Below are 22,138 nucleotides of genomic sequence, written 5' to 3' on the forward strand. Positions count from 1 at the left end.
CTGCACGGATTGTTGAACGGGCACGAGAGGAGCTCTGTGCCCATTGTGACCGGATGGTTCCGAAACCCCTGGTGCACTACCTGTTAGACTGCCCAACTACGATGCCCCTTCGCCGCAGACACTTCCCAATGGCCTCAGTGGGGCAGACCCGGGAGGATAAGGCGGCACATCTAGTGTAATTAGCCATCAGAGACTTGGAAACCTTACTCACAGTTATTCCACGTCACCCCTACCCCCGCTGACGTCGGTGTGAAGGCCTGCTGAGAGCCTCCGTTGCACCACACACCAACCAACGTTAGAGCAACTAACTTTTAGGTCATCATTTGTCCATAGAACCGGAGAGGAACCCCTCTTCTCACCGAAGGACTGCCACGCATGTACCCGGGAAGCCAGTGCCGGGCCACCAAATTGGAAGAGACCCGGGCCGGGATCCATACCGGCAAATCACCTAGAATAGAAAAATACATAGATTATCATACATAGTAGCATACAGTTACATAGATTATCATACATAGTAGCATACAGTTACATAGATTGGCCCATAATGCCTAGGCATAATAGAGGCTTTCTTTGCATTGCAACCCACTATTGTAAATACAAAATCTCAATGTACTGTTTGCAAAGACATAAAATAAATAAATAAATAAATAAATTATCATACATAGTAGCATACAGTTACATAGATTATCATTGTAGATGAATGGTTCAGAGAACCGACACATTGATAAATTAGACACATGTGCAACTCTTGGGTATCTTTATTGAGGAAACGTTTCGCCACACAGTGGCTTCATCAGTCCATACAAAGGAGAATCGTGAAGAACAGGAGGGTTGAGGGACTGATTACCTCATTCTTCTCCTGTTCTTCACGATTCTCCTTTGTATGGACTGATGAAGCCACTGTGTGGCGAAACGTTTCCTCAATAAAGATACGCGAGAGTTGCACATGTATCTAATTTATTAACGTGTCGGTTCTCTGAACCATTCATCTACAGTTAAATAGATTATCATACATAGCAGCATATATGTGTGGAGAACCTAGGATAGCCCCCAAAAAAGTCAAAGTGACTTATTCTCATTGTGATCTGATCCTCATTTTAATGTTAATATAAATAACTCTGCTGGAGTTTACCTGGAGTTTACCTGGAGAGAGTTTCGGGGGTCAACGCCCCCGCGGCCCGGTCTGTGACCAGGCCTCCTGGTGGATCAGCGCCTGATCAACCAGGCTGTTGCTGCTGGCTGCACGCAAACCAACGTACGAGCCACAGCCCGGCTGATCAGGAACTGACTTTAGTTGCTTGTCCAGTGCCAGCTTGAAGACTGCCAGGGGTCTGTTGGTAATCCCCCTTATGTGTGCTGGGAGGCAGTTGAACAGTCTCGGGCCCCTGACACTTATTGTATGGTCTCTTAACGTGCTAGTGACACCCCTGCTTTTCATTGGGGGGATGGTGCATCGTCTGCCAAGTCTTTTGCTTTCGTAGTGAGTGATTTTCGTGTGCAAGTTTGGTACTAGTCCCTCTAGGATTTTCCAGGTGTATATAATCATGTATCTCTCCCTCCTGCGTTCCAGGGAATACAGGTTTAGAAACCTCAAGCGCTCCCAGTAATTGAGGTGTTTTATCTCCGTTATGCGCGCCGTGAAAGTTCTCTGTACATTTTCTAGGTCGGCAATTTCACCTGCCTAGATAGAACAAGTGACCTGAAGAGTGTCATCATGGGCTTGGCCTCCCTAGTTTTGAAGGTTCTCATTATCCATCCTGTCATTTTTCTAGCAGATGCGATTGATACAATGTTATGGTCCTTGAAGGTGAGATCCTCCGACATAATCACTCCTAGGTCTTTGACGTTGGTGTTTCGCTCTATTTTGTGGCCAGAATTTGTTTTGTACTCTGATGAAGATTTAATTTCCTCATGTTTACCATATCTGAGTAATTGAAATTTCTCATCGTTGAACTTCATATTGTTTTCTGCAGCCCACTGAAAGATTTGGTTGATGTCCGCCTGGAGCCTTTCAGTGTCTGCAATGGAAGACACTGTCATGCAGATTCGGGTGTCATCTGCAAAGGAAGACACGGTGCTGTGGCTGACATCCTTGTCTATGTCGGATATGAGGATGAGGAACAAGATGGGAGCTAGTACTGTGCCTTGTGGGACAGAGCTTTTCACCGTAGCTGCCTCGGACTTTACTCTGTTGACGACTACTCTCTGTGTTCTGTTAGTGAGGAAATTATAGATCCATCGACCGACTTTTCCTGTTATTCCTTTAGCGCGCATTTTGTGCGCTATTACGCCATGGTCACACTTGTCGAAGGCTTTTGCAAAGTCTGTATATATTACATCTGCATTCTTTTTGTCTTCTAGTGCATTTAGGACCTTGTCGTAGTGATCCAGTAGTTGAGACAGACAGGAGCGACCTGTTCTAAACCCATGTTGCCCTGGGTTGTGTAACTGATGGGTTTCTAGATGGGTGGTGATCTTGCTTCTTAGGACCCTTTCAAAGATTTTTATGATATGGGATGTTAGTGCTATTGGTCTGTAGTTCTTTGCTGTTGCTTTACTGCCCCCTTTGTGGAGTGGGGCTATGTCTGTTGTTTTTAGTAACTGAGGGACGACCCCCGTGTCCATGCTCCCTCTCCATAGGATGGAAAAGGCTCGTGATAGGGGCTTCTTGCAGTTCTTGATGAACACAGAGTTCCATGAGTCTGGCCCTGGGGCAGAGTGCATGGGCATGTCATTTATCGCCTGTTCGAAGTCATTTGGCGTCAGGATAACATCGGATAGGCTTGTGTTAGTCAAATTTTGTGGCTCTCTCATAAAAAATTCATTTTGGTCTTCGACTCTCAGTCTGGTTAGCGGCTTGCTAAAAACTGAGTCATATTGGGACTTGAGTAGCTCACTCATTTCCTTGCTGTCATCTGTGTAGGACCCATCTTGTTTAAGTAGGGGCCCAATACTGGACGTTGTTCTCGATTTTGATTTGGCATAGGAGAAGAAATACTTTGGGTTTCTTTCGATTTCATTTATGGCTTTTAGTTCTTCCCGCGATTCCTGACTCCTAAAGGATTCTTTTAGCTTAAGTTCGATGCTTGCTATTTCTCTGACCAGTGTCTCCCTGCGCATTTCAGATATATTGACCTCTTTTAGCCGCTCTGTTATTCTTTTCCGTCGCCTGTAAAGGGAGCGCCTGTCTCTTTCTATTTTACATCTACTCCTCCTTTTTCTTAGAGGAATAAGCCTTGTGCATACATCGAGTGCCACCGAGTTAATCTGTTCTAGGCATAAGTTTGGGTCTGTGTTGCTTAGTATATCTTCCCAGCTTATATCGGTTAGGACTTGGTTTACTTGGTCCCACTTTATGTTTTTGTTATTGAAGTTGAATTTGGTGAATGCTCCCTCGTGACTAGTCTCATTTTGTCGGTCTGGGGCTCCATGCATACATGTCTGAACCTCAATTATGTTGTGATCTGAGTATATTGTTTTTGATATGGTGACATTTCTTATCAGATCATCATTGTTAGTGAAGATGAGGTCTAGTGTATTCTCCAGTCTTGTAGGCTCTATTATTTGCTGGTTTAAATTGAATTTTGTGCAGAGATTTAAAAGCTCGTGTGAGTGTGAGTTTTCATCAGAGCTGCCTCCTGGTGTTATTACTGCAACAATATTATTTGCTATATTCCTCCATTTTAGGTGCCTTAAGTTGAAATCCCCCAGGAGCAAGATGTTGGGTGCAGGAGCTGGAAGATTTTCCAGACAGTGGTCAATTTTTAACAGCTGTTCCTGGAATTGCTGGGATGTTGCATCCGGAGGCTTGCCTTATTCCTAGTATATCTTCTTTTATTGTAACTGTTTTCACATAGTTGAGCTACTTAGCTGTTTTAACTTTTAAATTTGAAATAATAAGATATTAAAGGACCCCAATGGAAATAAGTCACTCTGTCTGACTTTTTTGGGTTATCCTAGGTTCTCTACACATATGCTGCTATGTATGATAATTCTATGTAACTGTATTTGTGTATACCTGAATAAATTTACTTACTTACTTACTAAAGAACCCCGATGGAAATAAGTCACTGACTGACTTTCATGGATTATTCTGGTGGGTAATCTACTTATATGTTACTATGTATGATAATTTATGTAACTGTATTTACGTGTACCTATACCTGAATAAACTTACTAACTAAGAGGTAAACCCACAAGGGTGATAACTGGTGTTGGTGGTAGAGGTGGTGAGTGTGGGATGCCTGTCAGAGCTTCAGCCTCAGCGTGGAGCGACGATAATTCCTCTTTATTTTCTTATTAATATAACTCACCATGACTTAACATGTGAGTAATTAAGTGCCTCCACCCTAGTGACGGCTGGTTAACGGTGGTTGACTAATGTAATGAGTGAAATTAGGCCTAAAACACGTGTAATTAAGAGTGTGATTGTGGTGTTTGGGTTGTGGGATGTAAACAACAACATCAAAGTGCTGGATATTCAAGTTGATCATTTTGATAACTTTTGTTATTTCCTATATAACCACCTTTTTTTTTCAGTCGTAGCCTACATTCCTTGATAAGTTTTATATGTTTTGAATGTTCAGAACCCTATGGTAAATTATAAGCACACTAGATCACTGAGATTCAGTACTGATGAACGAGGCACCTGGGAAAGCGGTAAACCCGTGAGGGTCATGACTCCTCTTGGGCACTGGCAGGACTGTGGTAATCAGATCTGATTCGGGAAAGAAGTGGGCTGTTCCGATACCTTTGATCAAGACCTCTTCACCAGCATCAAGGCATGTCCATCCCACTTTGAAGGGGCCTGTGATAATGTTATGGGTATGACAGTGGAAACTATTTATATTTGGCTTTGTTAGATTATCCTAGGTTAATTTAATATAATTTATCAACCTGGGCTAAAATTTATGATAATTTCTGTGTGAATTTGGCATTAGTTTACATTTTATGATGCAACCTATATACACCACAGAAAAAGGAAACATTTCTTGTGGAAATTGTTATTTTGGGAGATATTAGTGGCACCAATGTTCTTATATGGGTGTGAAGCATCGGTGGTGAATGTTACAACAAGGCGAAGGCTGGAGGCAGTGATGTCGGGTCTGAGGGCAATGTGTGGTGTAAATATAATGCAGAGAATTCGTAACTTGAAGATTAAAAAAAGGTATGGGGTTTCTAAAAGTATTATCCAGAGGGCAGAGAAGAGGTTGTTAAGGTGGTTCTGACATTTAGAGAGGATAGAACAAAATAGAATAAATTGGAGGGTGTATAAATCAGTAGTGGAAGGAGGGTGGAGTAGGGGTTGTCCTAGTAAGGGGTGGAGGGAGGAGGTAAAGGAATTTTTGTGTACAAGGGGCTTGGTCTTCCAGCAAGCGTGTGTGAGCGTGTTAAGATAGGAGCAAGTGGAGGCGAATGTGTTTTATGACTTGACATGCTGTTGGAATGTGAGAAAAGTAACATTTATTAAGGGATTTGGGGAAACTGGCAAGCCAAGACTTGAGTCCTGGAGGTGGGAAGTATAGTGCTTGTGCTCTGAAGGAAGTTTACCTGGAGTTTACCTGGAGAGAGTTCCGGGGGTCAAAGCCCCTGTGGCCCAGTCTGTGACCAGGCCTCATGGTGGATCAGAGCCTGATCAACCAGACTGTTACTGCTGGCTGCACACAGTCCAACGTACGAGCCACAGCTCGGCTGGTCAGGTACTGACTTTAGGTGCTTGTCCAGTGCCTGCTTGAAGACAGCCAGGGGTCTATTGGTAATCCCCCTTTTGTATGCTGGGAGGCAGTTGAACAGTCTTGGGCCCCTGACACTTATTGTGTTGTCTCTTAACGTGTTAGTGACACCCCTGTTTTTCATTGGGGGGATGTTGCATCATCTGCCGAGTCTTTTGCTTTCATAGTGAGTGATTTTCGTGTGCAAGTTTGGTACTAGTCTCTCTAGGATTTTCCAGGTGTATATAATCATATATCTCTCCCACCTGCGTTCCAGGGAGTACAGGTTCGGGAACTTCAAGTGCTCCCAGTAACTGAGGTGTTTTATCTCTGTTATGCGCATCGTGAAGGTTCTCTGTACATTTTCTAGGTCAGCAATTTCACCTGCCTTGAAAGGTGCTGTTAGTGTGCAGCAATATTCCAGCCTAGATAGAACAAGTGACCTGAAGAGTGTCATCATTGGCTTGGCATCCCTAGTTTTGAAGGTTCTCATTTTCCATCCTGTCATTTTTCTAGCAGATGCAATAGATACAATGTTATGGTCCTTGAAGGTGAGATCCTTCAACATGATCACTCTCAGGTCTTTGATGTTAGTTTTACACTCTATTTTGTGGCTGGAATTTGTTTTATACTCTGATGAAGTTTTAATTTCCTCATGTTTACCATATCGGAGTAATTGAAATTTCTCATCGTTGAACTTCATATTGTTTTCTGCAGCCCATTGAAAGATTTGGTTGATGTCCACCTGGAGCCTTGCAGTGTCTGCAATGGAGGACACTGTCATGCAGATTAGGGTGTCATCTGCTGTGGCTGACACCCTTGTCTGTGTCGGATATGAGGATGAGAAACAGGATGGGAGCAAGTACTGTGCCTTGCGGAACAGAACTTTTCACCGTAGCCGTCTCAGATTTTACTCTGTTGACTACTACTGTGTTCTGTTTGTGAGGAAATTATAGATCCATCTACCAACTTTTCCTGTTATTCCTTTAGCACGCATTTTGTGTGCTATTACGTCATGGTCACACTTGTTGAAGGCTTTTGCTAAGTCTGTGTATATTACTCACTGCATTCTTTTTGTCTTCTAGTGCATCTAGGACCTTGTAGTGATCCAGTAGTTGGGACAGACAGGAGCAACCTGCTCCAAACCCATGTTGCCCTGGGTTGTGTAACTGATGGGTTTCTAGATGGGTGGCAATCTTGCTTCTTAGGACCCTTTCAAAGATTTTTATGATATGAGATGTTAATGCTATCGGTCTGTAGTTCTTTGCTATTGCTTTACTGCCCCCTTTGTGGAGTGGGGCTATGTTTGTTGCTTTTAGTAACTGTGGGACGACCCTATGTCCATGCTCCCTCTCCATAGGATGTTAAAAGCACGTGATAAGGGCTTCTTGCAGTTCTTGATAAACATGGAGTTCCATGAGTCTGGCCCTGGGGCAGAGTGCATGGGCATGTCATTTATTGCCTGTTTGAAGTCATTTGGCATCAGGATAACATCAGATAGGCTTGTGTTTACCAAATTCTGTGGCTCTCTCATAAAAATTCATTTAGATCTTCGACTCTCAGTCTGGTTAGCAGCTCGCTAAAAACTGAGTCATATTGGGACTTGAGTAGCTCATTCATTTCCTTGCTGTCATCTGTGTAGGACCCATCTTGTTTAAGTAGGGGCCCAATACTGGATGGCATAAGAAAAGAAATACATACTTTGGGTTTCTTTCGATTTCATTTATGGCTTTTAGTTCTTCCCGTGATTCCTGACTCCTATAAGATTCCTTTAGCTTTAGTTCGATGTTTGCTGTTTCTCTGACCAGTGTCTCCCTACACATTTCAGATATATTGGCCTCTTTTAGCCGCTCTGTTATTCTTTTCTGTCGCCTGTAAAAGGAGCGCCTGTCTCTTTCTATTTTACATCTACTCCTCCTTTTTCTTAAAGGAATATGCCTTGAGCATACATCGAGTGCCACAGAGTTAATCTGTTCTAGGCATAAGTTGGGGTCTGTGTTGCTTAGTCTATCTTCCCAGCTTATATCGTTTAGGACTTGGTTTACTTGGTCCCACTTTATGTGCTCGTGACTGATCTCATTTTGTCGGTGTGGGGCTCCGTGCATACATGTGTGAACCTCAATTATGTTGTGATCCGAGTATATATTGTTTTTGATATGGTGACATTTCGTATCAGATCATCATTGTTAGAGAAGATGAGGTCCAGTGTGTTCTCCAGTCTAGTAGGCTCTATTATTTGCTGGTTTAAGTTGAATTTTGTGCAGAGATTTATAAGCTCGTGTGTGTGAGTTCTTGTCTGAGCTGCCTCCTGGTGTTATCATTGCAACAACATTATTTGCTATATTCCTCCATTTTAGGTGCCTTAGGTTGAAATCCCCCAGGAGGAAGATATTGGGGGCAGGAGCTGGAAGATTTTCCAGATAGTGGTCGATTTTCAACAGCTGTTCCTGGAATTGTTGGGACGTTGCATCCAGAGGCTTGTAGACTACCACAATGACTAGATTTTGGTTCTCGATCTTTACTGCTAAAACTTCCACTACATTATTTGAAGCATTAAGCAGTTCTGTGCAAATAAGTGACTCTGTGACATACAGGCCAACCCCCCCCCCCCCTTTTGCCTGTTCACTCTGTCACATCTGTATAGGTTGTAACCTGGGATCCATATTTCATTGTCAAAGTGATCCTCTTTGTGGGTCTCTGTGAAAGCCATGAACATTGCATTTGGCTCTGCAAGCAGTCCACGGATGAAAGGTATTTTGTTGTTCATTGCTGGCTTTAGTGTGTTGATATGCTGCAGTTTTTGAGCTGTAGTGTAAGCATGCCTCTGCCAAGACAGTGATAAAATGTGTGTGTGTGTGTGTGTATGGGGGGGGGTGAAGGATGTAGCCTCCATTTTTCCCGTATGATCTTCAGTTCATTTTACAAAATTTTTTAATTTCACTCTATTTTCATGAACATGACTACGTTGTTAATTGACAGTCACCTGTATCTACACATGAAAGTAAAAGGCATAATGATAGTCTCAATATGGTTGAAAGACTCTCGTGTTCTTTATTCATGTGAAGCGACCAAGATCCTCGGAGTGAAATGTATCTAATAATGATATCCTAAGTGTATGCAATGCACTTTCATCCATATCTACATATATAATATTCTGAACTTTCTTGTTTAAATGAGCACTCTGAACATTTTTTCACAAATTCTTTACCCTGAAAATACAAAATAGGAGGATAGGCCTCACAAATCACTTATTGTAGAGGAAGTGAATAGAAAGGATTCACAATCAATCAACTCGTTGGAAATTGAAACTGAATAAAAATTTGATGGTTGTTGGTTTTTATTAGATCAAGAGTAATAATGATTAAAGAGTTGACTAAAAGAACAGTGTCAAGACTCAGGCCAGGCTATGAGAGTGGAAGAGCAGTCAAAACCAGTCACAGGTATGTCATAGGCATGCCACATTAGTGTTTATTTTCAGTTAATAGATTACTTGTGAATTGTCCTATACAAGGTGCAGTTTTGTTATTTTTCGTCTGCTAAAAGGGGAACAAACTTGACACACTAAAAGGACAAAAGTTTAGAGAAAATTCTGATGAAAGGAAAGGGAAAAAATATAGTATACTGTAATGGCAGTGTGGAGGTGGACAGATGGCACTAGATTATGAAGTGGAATACATAGCCATTGTAGCCCAAAATGAAACTTTTAATAGAAAAAAAAGGTGCCCCTTTAGCTCCTTGTTAGTAGAGTAATTTTCTTTTAAGGGTGGTATAGGTCAGCTAATATTAAAGTACCAAAATAATGTACTATGTATTTATCAACAGTGTCTGTCTCATTTAACATCTTAGGATAAACACCATTACAAATTTTGGCATCTCTTGCTCTTTGGTAATTTGTAGTCCAAATATAGATTACATGATTTGCTCATGCAAAATAATTATTTGCTGTATTGTATTATGTTAAGCTTGCACAAAATATGGTCCAATTGTGAAATTCTCGTCCAATTTTGTGGTGTACACAAACTTGCTACCACTAAACAATGAATGCAATGTATGTCTGTTTTAGTTCTCTTCAACAATATACCTTGTTACAGTGTAACAAAGCTGAATTTATTCACTAATTTTTGTTTGTTACACAGATATGCATTACAGTATTCTTTTAAGAAAGGTTCCCTCATGTCAAACGGGAGCAAATATGTGTGCCAGCACTGCAACAAGTCCTACACATCAGATTCAGAACTACAAGAACATTTATGTAATTTCTGCAATGAATGTGAAAGATGTTTTTCTTCATTACGACGGCTGGAACGTCATCAGTGTGGAAAAGACCATTTCTGTATAAAATGCAGGCGTAATTTTACATCTTCAAGTAGATATAAGTACCACAAGTGTACATACTGTCCTAAATGTACCTATAATTATAGTACATTTCAAAAATTAAAAAATCACAAGTGTACAGAGAGAAAAGGATTAAAAGACGAAAAAGAAAAGCCCAGTATTAAAAAGTCAGAGAATTCTGCGGACCAGAGCATTAGCAGTTGTAGTAGCCTAGAAGAGGCTCCTGCACCAGAGCAGTTAGAGATACACCAAGCAGAGCAGGTTAGGATAATTCCAATACTAATAACAAAAGAAACGAGGTTAGACGACGTGCCTCAGCAAGAGCCTTCTGCTTCCATTGTTCTTCAGAAGTCTCCGACATCGAACCACAGTACAGGAAACGGTAACTTCTATTTTAATTGGCTGTGATAAATCATTTATTTTGTAAACTACATATAAACTGCATGCAACCAGCCAGTAGGTGCATTACTGTATCACTAAATGTAGATTTCTACTGTGCTACTGTACTTTTAAATGTAGACACTCTGAAGTGCATTTATCAGTTGCAGTTAAACATTTATAATTTGTGTTTTTTTTTTTTTTTTGTTTTTTTTTAGGAGATTATGGAATTTGTCATACATGATAATGTACTATATTTAGCGACTTAGTCTGATACTGTTTGTGGTTATTTGCTTGCTGTTCTGTGTTTTGTTGCATTTTTACCTTTGTAATTGTGAACATAAATGAGACGTATTTATTTTATTTTTAAATAGTACAGTACAGTACTTTGTTAAATCAATTGATGTGAGCTTCAAATTGTGATTTCCTAGTCTAACACAGCCTATTTGTTCAGTAAAATATTTCTTATTTTGTGTCCATATTAAAGGATGGGAGCCCTTACACACACACACACACACACACACACACACACACACACACACACACACACACACACACACACACACACACACACACACACACACACACACACACACACACACACACACACACACACACACACACACACACACACACACACACACACACACACACACACACACACACACACACACACTCATACACATACAATATATAATTTTGTGGGCTCGTAATTTATATACACATGTATATAATAGTTACACAGATTTGAGGAAGAAAGAGATTAAGAAAAGTTTGATTACCGACTTCAGTAGCTCATACTGCGCACTGAGTACCCTGTTCATAGTGAGGTGCTAGTTATGAAATATTTAACTGTTTAGAATTTGTATTGAGATTATTGCATGTTGTAGCACAAATTGTGAAATATGTCATTATGGTTATCAGTACAACAATACAGTATATGTATCAGATACAACAAAAAAATTAAGTATCTCTGTTAATTGCAGTCAGGTTGACCTTAAATGATGCACTCTAGTTTAATTAATATGATTTTACATTTAGTTCATTTATGTACTGTACTTCCTCTGTATTCACGAGGGTTCAGTTTTTGAGAGAAACTCAGATGATGAATTTACAGTTACTGAGCATATATACTGTTTCACTCCAGGTTCCCTGTAGTCCTCATAATAAAGACTGATATTATTGACCATTTCTAAAGGAAATTGGCCATTTTTAGCCATTTCTAAAAGAAATGGGCCATCTACTAGACTATGTATCTTTTATGCAGGTTGTGGAGCCAGGAGCAGTTTAAAAATTAAGTTAAATTTTTGGATAGGTCTTTTATGCTCCATGCAATTTAGTAATCTGGACTCCAGCTGCGGATTAAGGTCATTAGAATCTCAGTGCGTTAAAAACTTGGCTATTGAAGATTTAGACACTTATGCAACATATGGAAATCTTTATTCAGGAAACGTTTCACCACACAGTGGCTTCACTGTGTGAAGAATAAAGATTTCCATATGTTGCATGTGTCTAAATCTTCAAATTGTCGGTTTTTCAAACCATTCATCAAAACTTAGCTATTACAATGGCAAACTTGCTAGTGCAAAACTTGAGTAACCTGAGGGAAGTTGCAGTTGATTCATAAGAAAAGACTTGACTCATATATGATTAGTTATATTGCATGAGCAAGAGAGCAACAGAGAGGGTAAAGTAATATTTGGTGTGTAACAAAAGTTTGTTTTTAGAAGTGTTTACCCCCTTCCCTCACTATTGTCGTAGGCACATTTGGAAATTGAAGTTTGTATTGCATGAGTGTCAATTTTTAAGTTGGATTTTTTTTTTGATAGCAAACTATTTATATTTATTTATAATTACAGTAATTATTGTGTTTTATCCCATATACTCTGATCTTGTGTAGTATACAGTATGTCCCTAGCTTAATGCAGTAATATGTTACAGATGCATAGCAGGTGTTCTAAGCACATCTATCTATCAAACCTTAATTCCATATTAAATGAATCTTCAATACACTGTACGAACTCCACCAATCACATGTGGCAAATGCATATTGGTATTACCAACACAAATGGTACAGCTCATAATAGAATTCACATAAAGCAAACTTAAATTGAGGGATGCTTGTACAAAGGTTAAAGTAAAACTCCACAAGCTTAATGTATTTTTTCTTATGATAAAGGTGACATTAGACTGGTATCACTTTCATAGCTGCACAATATTTCTGAGTTAGATCACGCATTTAGACAACATATTTATAAGTAGCCTAGATATTTTATGACAGATGCACAGTAAATAATTCCTCAGTAACTGTTTACTTATATGAGGTTTTGTGGTTTGTATGTAAGTCTAAGTTTTATATGTAGTGAGTACAGAAGTGTGGCACATAATTTAGTTATAGTATGTACATGTATATAAATGAGGTGTTGCAATTTGTGTTATTGTTGTTCAAACAGCTTTTGCATTGAGACTAGTGAATGTAATACTATATTTTAAAAGAAGCTGTGCATACAGTATATGCTGTATATGTTTTTGCATATACGAATGGCTCTGTTTACACTATATAGGTTTGAAGAAAAAATAATTATAGCACATCGACTATTGCCACCAAAGTAGGATGATCGAAAGAAGGAACTCATTGACTATTTGTAAAAGAATAATGTACTGTAACTCAATACTGATAAATTGCAAAATAAAGACACTAAGAAATACTTAAGATATTTATTAGTAAATTTTTTTTTTTTTTTTCAACAAGTCGGCCGTTTCCCACCGAGGCAGGGTGACCCAAAAAAAAGAAAGAAAATCCCCAAAAAGAAAATACTTTCATCATCATTCAACACTTTCACCACACTCACACATTATCAATGTTTTTGCAGAGGTACTCAGAATACAACAGCTTAGAAGCATATACGTATAAAGATACACAACATATCCCTACAAACTGCCAGTATCCCAAACCCCTCCTTTAAAGTGCAGGCATTGTACTTCCCATTTCCAGGACTCAAGTCCGACTATATGAAAATAACCGGTTTCCCTGAATCCCTTCACTAAATATTACCCTGCTCACACTCCAACAGATTGTCAGGTCCCAAGTACCATTCGTCTCCATTCACTCCTATCTAACACGCTTACGCACGCTTGCTGGAAGTCCAGGCCCCTTGCCCACAAAACCTCCTTTACCCCCTCATAAGAACATAAGAAAGGAGGAACACTGCAGGAGGCCTGCTGGCCCATACTAGGCAGGTCCTTTACAATTCATCCCACTAACAAAACATTTGCCCAACCCAATTTTCAATGCCACCCAAGAAATAAGCTCTGATGTGAAAGTCCCACTCAAATCCAACCCCTCCCACTCATGTACTTATCCAACCTAGATTTGAAACTACCCAAAGTCCCAGCCTCAATAAACCAACTAGGTAGACTGTTCCACTCATCAACTACCCTATTTCCAAACCAATACTTTCCTATGTCCTTTCTAAATCTAAACTTATCTAATTTAAATCCATTACTGCGGGTTCTCTCTTGGAGAGACATCCTCAAGACCTTATTAATATCCCCTTTATTAATACCTATCTTCCACTTATACACTTCGATCAGGTCTCCCCTCATTCTTCGTCTAACAAGTGAATGTAACTTAAGAGTCTTCAATCTTTCTTCATAAGGAAGATTTCTAATGCTATGTATTAATTTAGTCATCCTACGCTGAATGTTTTCTAACGAAATTATGTCCATTTTGTAATACGGAGACCAGAACTGAGCTGCATAATCTAGGTGAGGCCTTTCGAGGACGACCCCTACCCTGCCTTCCTTCCCCTATAGATTTATATGCTTTCCATGTCATTCTACTTTGATCCATTCTCTCTAAATGACCAAACCACCTCAACAACCCCTCTTCTGCCCTCTGACTAATACTTTTATTAACTCCACACCTTTTCCTAATTTCCACACTCCGAATTTTCTGCATAATATTTACACCACACATTGCCCTTAGACAGGACATCTCCACTGCCTCCAACCGTCTCCTCGCTGCTGCATTTACCACCCAAGCTTCACATCCATATAAGAGTGTTGGTACTACTATACTTTCATACATTCCCTTCTTTGCCTCCATAGATAACGTTTTTTGACTCCACATATACCTCAACTCACCACTCACCTTTTTTCCTTCATCAATTCTATGATTAACCTCATCCTTCATAAATCCATCCGCCGATACGTCAACTCCCAAGTATCTGAAAACATTCACTTCTTCCATACTTCTCCTCCGAAATTTGATATCCAATTTTTCTTTATCTAAATTATTTGATACCCTCATCACCTTACTCTTTTCTATGTTCACTTTCAACTTTCTACCTTTACACACATTCCCAAACTCATCCACTAACCTTTGCAATTTTTTTTTAGAATCTCCCATAAGCACAGTATCATCAGCAAAAAGTAACTGTCAATTCCCATTTTGAATTTGATTTCCCATAATTTAATCCCACCCCTCTCCCGAACACCCTAGCATTTACTTCTTTTACAACCCCATCTATAAATATATTAACCATGGTGACATTACACATCCCTGTCTAAGACCTACTTTTACCGGGAAGTAGTCTCCCTCTCTTCTACACACCCTAACCTGAGCCTCACTATCCTCATAAAAACTCTTTACAGCATTTAGTAACTTACCACCTATTCCATATACTTGCAACATCTGCCACATTGCTCCTCTATCCACTCTATCAATGCCTTTTCTAAATCCATAAATGCAATAAAAACTTCCCTACCTTTATCTAAATACTGTTCACATATATGCTTCAATGTAAACACTTGATCTACACATCCCCTACCCACTCTGAAACCTCCTTGCTCATCCACCATCCTACATTCTGTCTTACCTCTAATTCTTTCAATTATAACCCTACCATACACTTTTCCTGGTATACTCAGTAAACTTATTCCTCTATAATTTTTACAATCTCTTTTGTCCCCTTTCCCTTTATATAAAGGGACTATACATGCTCTCTGCCAATCCCTAGGTACCTTCCCCTCTTTCATACATTTATTAAACAAAAGTACCAACCACTCCAACACTATATCCCCCCCTGCTTTTAACATTTCTGTCATGATCCCATCAGTTCCAGCTGCTTTACCCCCTTTCATTCTACGTAATGCCTCACGTACCTCCCCCACACTTACATTCTGCTCTTCTTCACTCCTAAAAGATGGTATACCTCCCTGGCCAGTGCATGAAATTACCGCCTCCCTTTCTTCCTCAACATTTAAAAGTTCCTCAAAATATTCTCGCCATCTACCTAATACCTCCCTCTCCCCATCTACTGACTCCTCTACTCTGTTTTTAACTGACAAATCCATACTTTCCCTAGGCTTTCTTAACTTGTTTAACTCACTCAAAATTTTTTTCTTATTTTCATTAAAATTTCTTGACAGTGCCTCTCCCACTCTATCATCTGCTCTCCTTTTGCACTCTCACCACTCTCTTTACCTTTCTTTTACTCTCCATATACTCTGCTCTTCTTATAACACTTCTGCTTTGTAAAAATCTCTCATAAGCTACCTTTCTCTCTTTTATCACACCCTTTACTTCATCATTCCACCAATCACTCCTCTTTCCTCCTGCCCCCACCCTCCTATAACCACAAACTTCTGCCCCACATTCTAATACTGCATTTTTAAAACTATTCCAACCCTCTTCAACACCCCCACTACTCATCTTTGCACTAGCCCACCTTTCTGCCAATAGTCGCTTATATCTCACCCGAACTTCCTCCCCCCTTTAGTTTATACACTTTCACCTCCCTCTTACTTGTTGTTGCCACCTTCCTCTTGTCCCATCTACCTCTTACTCTAACTGTAGCTACAGCTAAATAATGATCCGATATATCAGTTGCCCCTCTATAAACATGTACATCCTGAAGCCTACCCATCAACCTTTTATCCACCAATACATAATCTAACAAACTACTTCCATTATGTGCTACATCATACCTTGTATATTTATTTATCCTCTTTTTCATAAAATATGTATTACTTATTACCAAATCTCTTTCTACACATAGCTCAATTAAAGGCTCCCCATTTACATTTACCCCTGGCACACCAAATTTACCTACTACTCCCTCCATAACATTTTTACCCACTTTAGCATTGAAAATCCCCAACCACCATTACTCTCACACTTGATTCAAAACTCCCCATGCATTCACTCAACATTTCCCAAAATCTCTCTCTCTCCTCTACACTTCTCTCTTCTCCAGGTGCATACACGCTTACTATAACCCACTTTTCACATCCAATCTTTATTTTACTCCACATAATCCTTGAATTTATACATTTATAGTCCCTCTTTTCCTGCCATAGCTTATCCTTCAATATTATTGCTACTCCTTCTTTAGCTCTAACTCTGTTTGAAACCCCTGACCTAATTCCATTTATTCCTCTCCATTGAAACTCTCCCACCCCCTTCAGCTTTGTTTCACTTATAGCCAGGACATCCAGCTTCTTCTCATTCATAACATCCACAATCATCTCTTTCTTATCATTTGCACAACATCCATGCACATTCAGACTTCCCACTTTGACAGTTTTCTTCTTATTCTTTTTAGTAATCTTTACAGGAAAAGGGGTTACTAGCCCATTGTTCCTGGCATTTTAGTTGACTTTTACAATACGCATGGCTTACTGAGGAAAGATTCTTATTCCACTTCCCCATGGATATAAAAGGAAAAGTAATAGGACCAAAAACTATTAAGATAAAATCAAAGAAAACTCATATGAGTGTGTATAAATAAACGTGTACATGTATGTGTAGTGTGACCTAAGTGTAAGTAGAAGTAGCAAGACATACCTGTAATCTTGCATATTTATGAGACAGACAAAAGACACCAGCAATTCTACCATCATGTAAAACAATTACAGGCTTTCGTTTTACACTCACTTGGCAGGACGGTAGTACCTCCCTGGGTGGTTCCTGTCTACCAACCTACTAAATATCCAGAAAAGGGTTGCATGTGAGTTTTTATTTTACACATTCTCTATAATTCACTGAATAGTTGTCTTGACAGAAGTGCGTGAACATTACATTTCAGATGAGCCTCTAGACCTCAACATTCTCATCTGGCATATGTTTTACCAGGTCCTCCACAACTAGAAAACTGAGATATCCTCTTTTACTTTCTCATTTTATTCTTTTCATTTTGTTTTCAGTCAGACATGTAGATTTTTTGTCATATTGTCATTGGTGCATATGTAGTGTGCTCATTTGTTTGTTAAATGCACAACCGCACATAGGGGACAGAAACTTAGGACGATATTTCGGTCCAACTTGGATCATTAACCCTTAAACTGTCCAAACATAGATCTACGTTCACATGCGTAGTGCTCCAAAAGTAGATGTACATTTTTTTACATATTTTCAAATATAACAAAAAAAATGTAGATTAAAGTTTTTTTACACGCTATCAAATGTAAGAAAAAAAGATCTACTTTTTTTTACATACTTTCAGATGTTGAAAAAACGTAGATCTACGTTTGGACAGTTTAAGGGTTAACTAGTCACACGCTAGTTAATGGTCCAAGTCAGACCAAAATATCATCATAAGTTTCTTTTATGTGTGGGTTATTTGTGTATTGCTCCAGTCAGAGAATTGTGCCATTCTGCTTCGATAAAAATCAGTGATGACATTTGGATTATTATTCTTGGCTTAGGTAGGTTACACTTACCTAAGGCTCCAGAGATCCAGGAAATTCAGTATTCCAGCTGAGCTGCAGTCATGAGTGTGAAGAACTGTGTATAAATACATTTCCTGCAGATTATCACAGCTGGGTGACTGAGAGGTGTCTGGTGAGCAGCATATACAGTTTCCTTTTATATGGTTTGGGTCACCCTCAACAGCTGCTCACTGGCACTTCTGTAAGCTTTATTTTTGCCTTTTTTTTATCAACATTGTTGGGTCAGCCTGAGTATCAAAGTTTGCTAAGCATGAGTGTCATAACTTTTATTTTTGGTAATTTTTCTTTGTAATAAATTATGTTTTTCTATATTGTACATTACTTAATTTTGTAGTGTTGCATTTATTTTTTTAAACATGTTCTGTACTATGTATATACTGTAATCTCATTAATATGTAGCAAGGCACTTCTGCAACCAATTAGCATAGGTACCCAATACTTGACACTTGCATGTAAATGATCATCTCATTACTTCATAGCTGTAGGCAGAGAGAAGTTTTTGGTAAGAAATTAGTCTCCTTTCTTTCAGTGAAACATTTTTTTTCCTTTACATATAAAGATACAGTATAAACCAATTTAATATACAGAGTGTTTAGCTATTTTATGTACTGTACTATAACATGCTATATAAATACAGTATTGTACAGTGGTACCCTGAGTTTCGGCCATAATTCGTTCCAGAAGGCTGTTCAAGTGTCATTACTGAATGAATTTGTTCCCATAAGGAATAATGTAAATTAGATTAGTCTGTTTCAGACCCCAAAAAATACACTTACAAAAGCACTTACAATAATACACTTAAATAATTGTTCGAGTTGGGAGCTGTACGAAACTCGGAGTATCACTGTAGTTTATTCATAAAATGTTAGATACATTAAAAACCTCAATATAATGGACTCGAAGAGGAGAGGCAATGTCCGACCCTATGCGCGCACTTGATAAAACACTGAGAAAGAAATATAATTCATCCTAAAGGAAATTGTAAATATAGTACAGTAACAATAATGGATAATTCTGTACCTAGCAAATTTTGTCTGTTGTTTCTGAAGTCCTTTAAATGAAGGTCATACAAAATGCAGATTTTTTATAAAATAATATTTTGTGTTATCAGGTAAGCAGAAAGGTCTGAGGAAAAGCAGGCTGAAGAGAGAGAGAGAAAGATTAAACTATAAAGAATATAACAATAGGAAATAGCATGCTTTTATTGGATGGCAAGAATTTACTTGGATATTAAAGCAGATAAATTAAATTTTCAGATAGCAACCTTTGTAGCTCCAGCAACATCACCATGGCAGAAGTAATTGATCTTTCAGATGATGACGTAAGTATGCATGAAATTTAATATGCTGTATGTCTGTACATTTGATAGTGTCTGCTGTAGATAAAAAGCACTTTGTTATATTTTTTATTGTACTGTACCCATATGCTAATTTGTTACTCGTAAAGCTAATTATATCATATAGTATGCAGTTTTAAGTACAATAATTCCTAGGCTTATGATTATTCAATTTGTGATGGTCCACATATAACGACATTAACATGTTGAAACCAATTACGTAATTACTTATGAATGTGGACTCGCCCTTCTGAATGGCGAGACTATTTATGGCCATGGAAATATTTCCAGTGAGAAAGTATCAAAATTTAATATAAATACTATGCTGCCTACTGTACTCTAGCTCCTTTATGTTCATTAAAGAGTAGACATTAGTTAAGCACTGTTTGATACTATTTACAATTGAAAAAAGAATAGTAATGAATGTAAAACACTGGGTAAATATTCTGAGCTAAAAAAATTTTTAAATTGGAAACAGAATGTGTATTATGGCTTAGGACTAGACCTCCAATTATAACGTGGGTGGCTATGGGAAAATATGGTGGGTTCCAAGCTTTGAACACTCCAGTTACAACTTTCAAGAATGCATTAATGTTGTAAGTTAGGAACCTACTGCAGGTACCTGTGAATTTCTTTCCACAGCTTGAAATAATTTGCTCTTACCTATTATTTCACTGCTAATATCAGGCCTGGCTCTTAATTTCATTATCTATAACAACCTGCTGTTTTACTTAAGTAATTTTGGTAGTTCTAGTAGTTAAATGGACAGTTACTTGTGCTAAATCAATACAACAGAAAGCATACTATTGAAATAGCTAAAAATTTGGTTGAGGGGAGCAGTGGAATTGGTTCAAAATAGGACTCAAAGTGGGCAAAAATCACCGGTGCACAAATTGTGCCCTGACTGCTAACTTTGCGCCTGCATAATTCTGGAAGTTTTTCCATCATATTTTGTACTTATGGTTTCATTACTCTCAGAAAAAGATTCTCTACCATTTCAGACTTTTTTGTGTGTGCACTGAGAGCAATATTTATTTTGAGGATCTGGACAGTGAAAGAGTTAGTTTAAGTTTGTCAATCTTAATCATCACACCTTGATGCTAATTAAGTGCTCTTGATTCAAGGAATTGGAGCTACCCTCTACTTGCTAATTGTGTACCTTCTATTACCCAGGTGATGTATAGCCTTTGTTCCTTTCTTGTACATTCAGGTTGTGATAGAAGAAATCCCAGAAGAAAGGAGCCAAGTATAACCCTTATTCCTTTCTTGTACATTCAGGTTGTGATTGAAGAAATTCCCAGAAGGAAGGAACCAAGTGGTGTGAAGCGGCCATTTCGTTGTCTTAACTCAGACTGCCGTACAGAGAAGGATTTAATTCGTGCTGAAGATTATGTTCGTAGATACTTTGGGGTGCTTTCATACCCAAAGTGAGTGTCTTCTGTTTTCCACCTTGTAAAACAGTGACTAATCATAAACTAATGAAAAGTAGTTTTTTTTTTTTTGTATAAATCATGGTTTTTAATATTTTCATGTTCACTAAAAGTGCCTTAGTGATCATGTTAACTGCAGTACATAGGTCATTGTGGCTTCATGTCTTCCTTTGTTTTTGTATGCAAAAAGACCACAAATAAACATTTGACCACACTGAAAAGAAAAAAGAATAAAGTTCCAGTGCTTTTATGATGTATCATCACATTCTTAGTGAAATGCAGTCTTCCATGAGAATAGGATTGAAACATCACAAAACGACTTTTCAGGATAGCTTGTTTCACTACTTTACATATACTGTATATGCTGCAAGAGTGTTGCAAGAGCAAATGACTACAAATCAGATACATATATTTTTTTTTTCGACAAACCGGCCATATCCCACCAAGGCAGGGTGGCCCAAAAAGAAAAACAAAAGTTTCTCTTTTTTAATTTAGTAATTTATACAAGAGAAGGGGTTACTAGCCCCTTGCTCCTGGCATTTTAGTCACCTCTTACAACACGCATGGCTTACGGAGGAAGAGCTCTGTTCCACTTCCCCGTGGAGATAGGGGAAATAAACAGGAACAAGAACTAGTAAGAAAATAGAAGAAAACCCAGAGGGGTGTGTATATATATGCTTATACATGTATGTGTAGTGTGACCTAAATGTAAGTAGAAGTAGCAAGATATACTTGAAATCTTGCATGTTTATGAGATAGAAAAAAGGACACCAGCAATCTCATGTAAAACAATTACAGCCTTTCGTTGTACGCTCACTTGGCAGGATGGTAGTACCTCCCTGGGTGGTTGCTGTCTACCAACCTACTACCTAGATACATATATTTATACATTTTAAATTTTTTGGATTGATTCTTGTTGGTGAATTTTACTGTCATGTATTTAAGAAATGTTTTCAACAAAATTTGTATATTCCCTTGTAAATCAATTTTTTTTATCATTATTTTCAAGAAATGATAATGCAAGACAAGAATTCTCGGTCATTATAAGTAGCGAGTGAGGTGCTCACCTCTTACTGTCTGGGCGCTTACTTTTGATATATCTTTGATGAGCTTCAAGAGTCTTACTATTCTCGGAGCCCAGCTATGGGCTTGTAATATGAACTTGGGCCTGCTGATGTAGGCTCAGTGGTATTGCAGAATACTAATAGATTCTA

At 38.6% G+C, this 22,138-nt stretch overlaps 1 protein-coding gene across 7 annotated transcripts in view; it reads left to right on the forward strand.

Annotated features, from left to right (window-relative positions):
* Positions 1-4,212: 4,212 nt before the first annotated feature.
* The window catches only part of LOC128698001 (histone-lysine N-methyltransferase eggless), a 66,986-nt gene continuing 49,060 nt past the window's right edge, over positions 4,213-22,138 (forward strand). For 3 of the 7 annotated variants that reach the window (XM_070097541.1, XM_070097543.1, XM_070097542.1), the window contains exons 1-4: positions 4,238-4,326; positions 9,848-10,428; positions 19,415-19,479; positions 20,773-20,921. In XM_070097541.1, coding sequence (XP_069953642.1) covers positions 9,885-10,428; positions 19,415-19,479; positions 20,773-20,921 — 758 coding nt within the window. In that variant the 5' untranslated portion in view covers positions 4,238-4,326; positions 9,848-9,884. Of the gene's footprint in view, positions 4,327-9,847; positions 10,429-17,412; positions 17,438-19,414; positions 19,480-20,772; positions 20,922-22,138 lie in introns of those variants that run through there. The other 4 variants (XM_053789995.2, XM_070097545.1, XM_070097544.1 and 1 more) reach the window with 3 other exon arrangements.

This window comes from Cherax quadricarinatus, chromosome 58 (genome assembly GCF_038502225.1).
Source record: "Cherax quadricarinatus isolate ZL_2023a chromosome 58, ASM3850222v1, whole genome shotgun sequence".
In the NCBI taxonomy this organism is placed as follows: Eukaryota; Metazoa; Arthropoda; class Malacostraca; order Decapoda; family Parastacidae; genus Cherax; species Cherax quadricarinatus.